Raw genomic sequence first — 11343 nt, 5'->3', positions numbered from 1 at the left:
AAATTCACAAATTGAATTATCTCTTAAATTGCTAATCGCCTTTTCTTAAAATATTTAAAATTAAAATATATTTAAAAAAAATCAAACAATAATTTTCTTATCTTTATACGTTTAATTATTTCACATCTACATGTATATTTTTGTATATTTACCTATTTCTAATTGTAATTGTTAGCTTCTTATCTCTTTCGAATTAAAAATGAAAAGACTTCCTAAGCACTTAGAAGATTTTTTGTATGATACTGCATTAAAAATTCAATATATTGAAAAGGTGATTACCTATTAAACTGTTAATCGTCTTTTCTTAAGATATTTAAAAATAAATTATAGTTAAAATATTTCATAAGATTATACAAAAAAGAATAAGGTATTGATGCACCATTAAATATGTTATACTTTGAAAAATTATGATACGACTATTGTTTTGTTAAATTTATTTATGTGTTATTGTTATCTTCGTTATTTTATTTTTTTAGTTTTAATAAAGTAATTCTTATATATAAAAAAATGTGAGATGTGTCATTATATATGTTTTACTCTCTAATTTATTATTTTAAAATAAATATGAAATTATTTCAAATTTATATACCAAAGCAGTAACAGAGCGTCGTAATAATAAGGTGTGTGAAGCACCATTTAGTTGATATTTAAGCATGCTCAATCAGTTGCATAATCAGTACTTTTTGAATATTTAATTGGTTTGAACTTTTTAATTTTGTTTGAAGAATAATATCCTTTGAGCATCAGAGATTGTAAGCAATTTAGAAGGCACATGTAGTCAATATGTAGCTCTGCTTGATTATATACACATCTAATCTAAATATATTTAATTCTCAAAACTGTTTGGTGACAATTTATACAACTACAGGAAATATCAGCTTTATCAACACACCGATATCGAAAGTCGATGTTAATCCAAGTTTGAGTGCAGTATATAGCATGAGACATAGTTATATATTTAATTTGCTCATTCATTCACACAGAATCATATAATTGTATATTTCATATCAAAATAATATGAGAATAATTTATTATTTTTTTATTTTGTTCCAGGCTTAATCGTGATGAATATGAATCGCTGCTAGATCTCTGATTATAACATCTCCAAGAATGCTGAATAATCGTACTACCGTATTCATATTTTTATGAAACAATAATGTAATAAGTATTTGAGATTCTCAAATCTTATAAACTATGTGGTTATCATCCGGACTATATTTATTTTATTTTATTTTATTCTTCATTTGAGATTATTTAATAGTTTGATTTTCTATTCTTAATCAAAAAAATTATGTTACTACGCCACAAAAAACCAACTACAATATCAAGACACCCGTGCGCGGAGCGCGGGCAAAAAAAAAGCTAGTATAATAATAACATTATAATATAAGCTCATGAGACACATTAAAAAACCCGACTAATTTATTCAACTCTTCAGGTTTATAATCCATTTCCGATTAATTCGGGAAGGCTGCACAGATCAATAATAACATATATTTAGATTATCTTATATTCCCTCTGTCCCATTTAATTGTATACGTTTCTTTTTCACTGATCGACACGCACTTCAATGCTCTTATAAAACATAGTTCTATAACTTATTTTTAAAATTTTCTTTTTCTGAATAAAAATATAACATGCAAACTTTTAAACAGAAAAGAAAAATCTTAAATATAAGTTATAGAATTATATTTTACGGAAGTATTATAGTCCGTGCCGTGTCCCCGTCCCCCAATGTATATAACTCAGGGGGACGGAAGGAGTAATGATTTAAGTTAAAGGTGAGTATAGTATTTAAAATTTGTTAATCCTAAAAGATATTATACCTCGATGATACTGATTAAGACTGGGCAAATAATAGAAATCGGTAAAATCCAGAAAACCGAGCCGAGATTAAAACTAAAAAATATTTAAAAATCGAGCCGAGTTCATGAGTTTGGTTCCGGTTACTAATTAAAAATGAATAGAAAAAAACTGAACCGCATCAAATCGAACTGATTATTTAAATCTAATGTATATATACACACACATAAACAATGTAGCAGGTTATGTGGCACTTGATGTGGTACAATAGACGAACTTTTGTCTGTGTCAACGCAACCTAACGGTTGTGAAACTTTTATGACTAGTCTCAATATTATTCTTTGATTTGTGAGCTCATTGACGGTTTTTTTTGAGTTATATGACCCAACTAAAAGTTAGTTCAGTGGAATGACTGTATATTACTTGAGTGGATACTTACATTAATTGTAGATTTTTTTTTTTTTTGACAAATACATTAATTGTTGATAGTTGTACATAATCTTGAAATGTTATCCTTAAACCTCTACTTCAGTTTTACAATATTTTATTTATAATCCGTATAAAATTAAAATCATATACAATTCATACGTTATATATAATAATTAAAATCTCGGTTGAATACAAAACTAAAAACATCTTCAATAGGGATATCCGATCCATTTACAGGCCTAGGTTAGACTAAAAATGATGGCTAAACAAAACACGTAATACATTGTATAAAGATAATTATTTACGTGTTTTGTTTAGCCATCATTTTTAGTCTAACCTAGGCCTGTTAATGGATTGGATATATGTTATATATAATAATTAAAATCTCGGTTGATATCATTTTTCTCAGATTATGTTTCGAACTGTTCCCAAAATTACAAAACTTAATTAGATCATGTATTCCCTTTGAGTTCTGAATCAGTGGACGCTTTATTTAATTACCGATTCGTTATGAGTCCGTTTTTGATGAGTCTTACCTTTTCGGAAAGGTCTTTTCGTTCACTACGACTTTTGTGTTTTGAGGTTTTCCAGAAAACATCGTTTAAAGGGTCAAAACAGTCAATTATTGGTCTGGGCAGATTGGGATCATGGAGATAATTGGAGTTTAAGATAAAGTCGGGGTTCGGAGTTTAGATGGTCCCTTGTGAGGTTGGTTAGTGTTTGAGTTTGCTATTTTCGAGGTACGGATTCGACCCTCTTTAATTCAGCGATATTCATGTTACTAATTGTTATATTCGTTTTATCTTTACTCTGTTCCTTTCGCGAATATTTATTTTGACTGATTTGATTCCTGAAAATTATCTCACAATCAATTTCAAAATCTTTTTATTTCAGTTCTAAAATATAAAAGAATCTGCTTTACTCCTGTTCCAATTTTATTCAGCTATTCCTCTTAGAAATAAACTACTTTTGATTCGTAGGGATTCTGTCCTCTTTTATTCATCGCCATTCATGCTAATCTGTTTTCAACTATTTTGACTTCCGAAAATTATTTTAAAAATCTGTTTTGAGATATTCAAACGTTATCCTTAAATTAAATGCTTAAACCTCTACTTCAATTTTACAAGATTTTATTTATAATCCGTATAAAATCAAAATCATATATAATTCATACGTTATATATAATAATTAAAATCTCGGTTGAATACAAAACTAAAAACATCTGCAATGGGGATATCCGATCCATTTACAGGCCTAGGTTAGGCTAAAAATGATGGCTAAACAAAACACGTAATACATTGTATAAAGATAATTATTTTATTAGATTTTAAAAATAATATGTTAGAATATAATGATGTGAAAATTTAGTACATATCTATATACAACAGCTAAACATAGCCAACATGACTGGATTAAACAAATCATATTTACGGATCTCATAATTTTGTATCCTCCGCCTCCAGATAATCTGATTTCATCTTCTTTAACTGTTTTTTATTGGTTAGGGTACAGATATATAGGTGAAGAGGAAGAACAAAATATTGACCCTGGTTTTTTAATATTACCAGTTCGACAGACTTAAATCATGCCTCGTCTCTAACAATCGTTTGACAAACACATCCAATTAGTTGAATATGATTCAGATCGTTACTTAGGTGCCGCTTGGATATGATTAACAGAAATGACAATAAGATTTCAATACAAAGGTTGAATTCCATGATCCTAACGACTTCTTAGATTGTATGCTTATATGCGCTATGCATTAACGTCTATCATCTAACTAGTTTGTTATTAGTTATTACAATGGACACACATATTCATTAGTTGGTCGATTCCGGTGCTGTAAAAAAGAAATCGGACTTAATCGGTAAAGTCATGGAACAATGATTAATCGAGAATTAATTGGATTGATCGGAGATTAATCAGATGATAGATTAAATACTCGGATATATAATCAGTTCAACAAGTTACGGAACATGGATTAATTGGTGATTAATCGTGATTAATCACCGACTTTTAGAGCAGTGGTCAATTCACACACAATTTTAGTCTGAAGACGCGAAATATGCATTCGATTCATTCATGCCACAGGTAAACTTATAAGTTATGCTCCAGCATATTGTCAAGGCATGTAGTGCAAGTATAAATAAGGATTTAACCAAAATCTGTGAGATTAATCTTTGATTGCATATAGAACGATTCAGCAACCGAGGTAGAACGAGTTACGTGAAACAGTGGGTTTTAAACTCGAGGAACTAGGGTTTATGTGTGTTGTGGCACTTGTAATATTTTCAACTCGAGTAACATTACGACGTCACTCAACTGACTACGAATTTTCACTTGGGTCATCAAACTCAAAAAGCTTTCAGTCAAATAATTGAACTAATAAAAACTTTCAATCACGTCACTTGACGTTTGGATGGAAAAATGAGTTGTCAGGCTTACATGGCAGATTGGCAACCTATGTGGCTGCTCCACGTCATTGGATCGTTAGACCCGTTCCACATCTTATAACCCAACATCATTATCCATTTCCAGCTTCTCCTTCCTCATTTCTTATCCACCATTTTTCTTCTTCAACTCTCTTTCATGTCCATTTTTTAAAAAGAGCTCATCATCTTGTTCTTTAAAACTCATAAAACCAAAAGTGTATACACAGACATATAAATCTCATTTTTCAAATCTCGTCTCTCTCTAGTCTCCACCAAACCCCATCTCTCTAATCGACGGTGACTTTATCGCGTCGGAGCTGTAATCTCCCGAAGCCTCTCCCCACGCCCCTACACCTCTCATGTTCGTTCTTCACCGACTCAACGACATTCACTATCGAGACCTCGATTCCATTCACCAATCACAATAGCGACCGCCGTCACGCTCCATCGAGACTTCCGCCGTCGAGCTGATGACGTTCTTTTATGATATGGCGAAGATGAGGCGCATGGAGATTGCGGCGGACTCGTTGTATAAGTCGAAGCTATTGGGTTTATACAGATGGGTGAAATGAAAGAAATAGGGAAATATAATGAGTTGTGGGTGAGTTACCTGGGTCGGGTCCTAACTCAGCCGGGTGGTTTTATTGATGGGTGGACTAATAAGCTGATATGGCAGCATATGTGGAAAGATTTAACGGAACACCGTCTATAATCAATGGGATTTAACGGCCGTGAAAGTTTCATCATCTTCGATGATTAAGTTGCATATTTTTACTAGTTAAGTGACCTGATTGACAGCTTTTTGAGTACGATGATCCAAGTGAAAGTTATAGGTCAGTTTAGTGATCAAAACGCCATTTAACCCTAAAATTAATAGAGATAGGAGGAAAATTTTGAAAAAATTGTGAGAAAGTGCAAAATTGCTATGATGAGATTTGAGAAGAAATTGAAGATAGGAGAGAATGGAACATTCTATCTCAAATTGAAGGTGTGATATCTAGCACATGATGTAAAGAATGGAATGGAGTAAGCAATGAATTATTTTAAAAATTGTAGATAGTACATTTTTCATTACATTACTTCCGAAATCATTCACCTCAACCAAACACAACATTAGTTGAATATGATTCAGATCGTTACTTAGTGCCCCTTGGATATGATTAACAGAAATGAGAATAAGATTTCAATACAAAGGTTGAAATTCCTTATCCTTACGACTTCTTAGATTGTATGTATGCTTATATCGCTATGCATTAACGTCTTGATCATCTAACTAGTTTGTCATTAGTTATTACCATGTACAGACATATTCATTAGTTGGTCAATTCCGGTGTTGTAAAAAGAAAATCGGACTTAATCGGTAAAATCATGAAACAATGATTAATCGAGAATTAATTGGTTTGATCGGAGCTTAACTAGATGATAGATTAGATAATTGGATATTTAATTAGTTCGACGAGTTACGGAACATGGATTAATCAGTGATTAATAAGAGATTAATCGTGATTAATCACCGACTTTAGAGCAGAGGTCAATTCACACACAATTTTAGTCTGAAGACGCGAAATATGCATTCGATTCATTCATGCCACAGGTAAACTTCTAAGTTATGCTCCAGCATATTGTCAAGGCATGTAGTGCAAGTACAAATGAGTATTTAATCAAAATCTATAAGATTAATCTTTGATTTTTGACAACTTGCAGCTCATAGAACGATTGGTTTGAGTTTAATCACTTCCAATAATTCACTTGACAATTTGTTGCTGCACCACCAAGACTGAAGCTGGTCTGTTAATTTCCGCAGATGCCAAAATGTCACCTACTGCCCCCAGCTCTGGTATATCATTCCATTGCGACAGACCCGCTAAGAGCGGTGAATGCTCTCTATGGTGTCTCCCAACCATTATCAAATCAAAGGAATCCACCATTGAATTCACTATCAGAGCAGTCTCTCCGCCATCACTAGTAGTCTCTTCTCTATAAACAATATTGCTCTGTTGCCTGCTCAATATCTTTGTCTCCCTTAACATTTCTCTATCAAGAACCGCGTCCCAGTTCTCTTCACTCACTTCAGAGGGAACAAGCCTAATGACACTCAACTGAATTCTCGTCGACTTTGCCATACGCATGGCATAGGCCAAAGCCTCCCTATCGTCATTTTCTCCCAAAAATATGACTGCAACATGATATCTTGATTGTCTGTGTTGGTCAGTAGAAGGTTCAGTGCGTATTTTACGACGATCCACTAGAATACCTACAGAACAAGGAGCTGTTCCCAGTACCTCCCGGTTTACTGTCCTCTGCAGAGTGTTTTCCAGTATAATCTTGCCATGCTGATTCCATTTCCGATGAAAGGGGAGTATGATTAGTGATGCTGAATTGTCAAAGGCGACAGAACAAACGTCGAAATGCATGAATCTTGGAAGTGACACTGAAGTGAAGGCCTGGACGGAAACCAATCCAGAATACTGTTGTTCAAAATTTTTCCAGAGATTAATTATTTGTCGCGAAGGAGTGTGTCCAGAGTAAAACTTTTGACCCACTCCGTGATTGATTATGAGTGGCGTGGCCTGGCCAACAAGTTCCACCAGGTTAAGCGCATAGGCCTGTGTGGGAGCTTCTCTGGAACTTGAAGCTTCTAAAAGCTTCATAGCTGCCATGGCATCATCAGATCTCTGGGAGCAGACCAATACTTTGAGCTGGGAATTGTTCAGAGTGCTTAAAATGCTTCTTTTTTCATAGCCTCTATATATTTTTGAGTAATCATAAAGGCATTTCACAGAGAGATGTGCAGCGGCTGCTAGTAAGGCCATCAACATCATTACCAAGGAAAAGGTTTCACTGTCTATATTCTGCACTCCAGTTATAAATGAAATGATACGAGTTATAAATTAAGTTGAGGGAAATAAATCAAATAATATTACTTGATGCAAATTCATAAATAAAAATCTAGCTCTTGCTTGTTATGTGTATACGTACCTGGTTCCTGTAGTTCATATCGTAGAATGCAGCTTGAGCTATTCCTTGGGCACTCATGATTATGCTGATAGTAATAGCATCTCTTACAGGCAGATTGTTTAGTAATGCTGGTCCTAAAACAAAGACAATTTTAATAGTAATGCCTGCCAAGGTGATCATACATATAGTTTTCAAAAAGTCGATATCAGAAAAGTCTGTTAAATCAATCCATAGTGAGAAACTGCTTATCATCAATGGAGCCAACAAGCCTGATACAAATGTGTCCAACTTGATTGCAAGTGTCGAACCCAGAGGAGGACCGATGGGGATGGCCAAACCAAGCAGAAAAGGGATATAGAAATCTGGGAGCCCCAAATTGGTGCATAGGAAGGCTGTAAAAAGAACTGCCAGATAAATGAATGCAAGGTACCCTTGCCTCACTGGCTTTCCTTCTGGTGTCCTTAAGATGATTCTTGAGAACCATGGCCGTGTTCCCACCAAAACACACGTAATTATGACAAAAGACTGAATGAATCCCAGCCAGGCCATAGATAGACTCAATGACTCTTCCAAGATTCTGTAAGCATTTAGTCCTACCAGACCTCCTTCAGCAATCAAATCAGCTACTAGAGCTGCTGCCAAAGAAAGGCGGCCAATCTCTGTATTCATGATCTTTAGATCAACTAAGAGAGCAACAACAACAGGAAATGGAGTGATGATTTTGATTCTGATAACAGTTAAAATCGCTGATCTTTGATATAGGGGAAAATACTGAGCTAAATTTGCCCACAGTATGGCCGCAGTGATCATGGGGGCCAACGAGGCACCCAAGCCTATGGTTACCGCCTTTCTTCCAACTTTCCATATCATGTTGAAATCCATCTTCACTCCAACCATGAACATGTAAAAAATAAATCCAAATCTCGACAATGAGTACAGGAGAGCATCATCCTCTGGAAAAAGTCTTTTTTGCATATCTCCGGACAAATGACCAAAAACTGTTTTTCCTAGTATAACTCCAGCCTGCATAATTTTTGAGACAACAATTAGTTATTACTCCTAGTTAGAAATGTATATTTGACAAGGTAGAGCTTTTATTTAAGGGTTTGTCCAAACACTAAATTTAATAGGTTTGGGACATTTTGATTGGCGTGGTTGTTGTATATGCAGGGAGGTCCACCATTATTAAGAAACAAGAACCAATCAAAATGAGTCAAACTTGTGAATTTTAGTGTTTAGCATGTGCCCATGGTCACACACTAGAAAAACCGTTTATTTAAACTCTTGTGGGAGAGAATCATACCAATATTTTAGAAACAATCCGCGGCAGATGAAAGCGCCTGAGAAGTACATGAAGGGAATGAGTGAGGATGAAGATCAAGGATAATTGTAGCAGCAGGCGCGGCAATGCATAACTGAGAACATAATCACTTGAGTGTCTCAATGTAAACCATCCTGGGGAATTCACTTTGATAAAAAGCCCACATTCATCTTCTTCGCCAACGTTTACACCTTTTATCAAGAAATCATTCATGTCCATGACGCTTAATTAAAGACTAATAAGCCTTAGAATGAAAAGCAAATTATGTTTCCTTCCTATTGCTGCATAAATAATGCAGGAAGTTGATGAATAAATTTTGTTACTAGCTGTAACATTGCAGCAATTAACTAAAATTATGATCATACAGATTTCCAGTTGGCTAACTCATGAGTTTTACTATACATATACGATGACAGATCACACATATAGTAACATTTATCAACCTTTTGTTTATTTTTAGGTAGGTAAATACAATGATCGCTTTATTAACATAATATCATCCGGATATAATGTACAAATATAGCCAATTTTAGACAAGGCTCTCTCAAAATCTATCTGTTTAGTCCAATTAATTATGTCCTATTAATAATAGGCTATATAATTACTCGACAAACCGGAAACTAAACTCATATGAAAGGTTAGAAATTGTAGTTATTCTAATACTACAATTTAATAAAAAATTGATAGGCCAGTTAACGAATTCATAACATGTTTTGTCTAAGACTTTAACATATTTTCAGGTAAATACATATATCATCTTTTTAATGAATTTTTATTATCTTCTAAATATAGTTTTAAGAGATGAGTCTATTTTACTTTTACTAAATACAATTGTTTTTATTTTATAGATTACCATATTATGTGATTGATATTTTTTTGGTAAATATAGACTCTTTTGGCGAGCATTTAAAAGTTTTATAAATAAAAATTTCAATTGAAAATAATAAACCTCTTCCTGAAAATTCATTTGTATGCCAAACTCAACTTGGATAATTCTCCAATAATAACTTAAATGAAAAAAAAAAATCTTTAGACAATTTATTTCATTTTTTGAGTAGTTTTTAGGAAATTTGATATATATACCAATTTTTAGATATTTATTTGTGAATATACTACATTATCAAAAATCTTACAAATTTAATACTATCTTTTAAAACATATAATCAATTAAATTAGCAAAGTATTATCTTCACCTCTTTCCCAACCATTCATCCTCCCCATCAGCTTCTCAAACCATACCAACTCTTCTGCTCCTGGCTTCTTCCCACGCAACCTCCTCGACTGTGATTCCGATTATAACTCTATCGACAGCCCAAACCTCCGCAACACCTATATCTCAGATGAATAACCCCCCTCTGCTATTTCTTCGCCACTGTCTGCGTCTCCGTAACACAACACCTCGACGCTGAAAGCTGCCACATGTCATATAGTCTCATTTTCAATCATCCAAATCGAACTCCGCTCACCATTGTACAGTCCACCCATCAACTAAACTTATCCCTTCGTATGCGGCATCGCCACACAAAACTAACACATCACCCCTGTTCCACCCAATCAACCGTTGTAACCTTCAATCAAGCCCCACAACCTCAGTCATCTAGTTGTGATTTTGTGATTGTTTTTTATATTTTGTAATTGTTTCCGAGGCACTCATTTTCACAATTTGCAATCACTGGCAACTTATTATGCAAATAAATGTAATTTTCAACTGATTTTTTCAAAGTGACATTTGTTGTTGCTTACATGGTTGCTGGTAATTGCAGATAGTGTTAGAGAATGGCTACCATGTTAAGTGATCAATTCTCCGAAAATCTTAAGGTGTTAGAGAATGGTCTTTTCCTGGATCTTATATTGATTACAAATACAATCTTCATATTTTTATAAATATTTTTTGAAAGATAATATTATATTATAAAAAACTGTATAAAAGAGACGGAGCGCAAAAATTATCTCCGGACGACACTCAAAAGCTCGGAACGAAAGTACGGATTTTAATATATACTAGTTGATAACCCATGCCAAGCACGGGTTTTTAAATAAAATTTTAAAATTTGTTATTTATTGGAAGAATAATATCTTTTTAGTTACATTATCATATTTTTATTATACCTATTTAAATTATTATTTTTAAATGATATTTAAATTATTGTTATTTAATATAAGACTTTCGATATATTAAAATTTGATCCCACTTTAAATGTATTTCATAACAATATGGGTCCCTGTTCTATGGAGTCCACAAAATAAGAGTATTGACGTCCAAAATTATTTAAAAATAATCTACTCGTTTCAATTTTAATTTTTTTAGTTTACAATATTTGTAAACATCTGACAATTTGCAGGTTATATTCTACAATATAATCGTTGCAATCAAAAGATAAAGCAATTATATTATTAATC

At 33.3% G+C, this 11343-nt stretch overlaps 1 protein-coding gene across 1 annotated transcript; it reads right to left on the bottom strand.

Moving 5' to 3' along the window:
* Positions 1-6259: 6259 nt before the first annotated feature.
* Positions 6260-10849, bottom strand: LOC108195157 (cation/H(+) antiporter 3). Its single transcript, XM_017362109.2, has 4 exons — positions 10137-10849; positions 8926-9134; positions 7644-8645; positions 6260-7516 (listed from the first exon to the last, which is right to left on the bottom strand). Exons 1-4 carry the CDS (start codon positions 10162-10164, stop codon positions 6410-6412), a joined length of 2346 nt encoding a protein of 781 aa, XP_017217598.1. The 5' UTR covers positions 10165-10849; the 3' UTR covers positions 6260-6409.
* Positions 10850-11343: the final 494 nt, after the last annotated feature.

The sequence above is a fragment of the Daucus carota genome, chromosome 7, assembly GCF_001625215.2.
Source record: "Daucus carota subsp. sativus chromosome 7, DH1 v3.0, whole genome shotgun sequence".
NCBI classification, from domain to species: Eukaryota; Viridiplantae; Streptophyta; class Magnoliopsida; order Apiales; family Apiaceae; genus Daucus; species Daucus carota.
The sequence above is the reverse complement of the archived record's forward strand: the minus strand, read 5'-3'. Positions and strand labels throughout refer to the sequence as shown.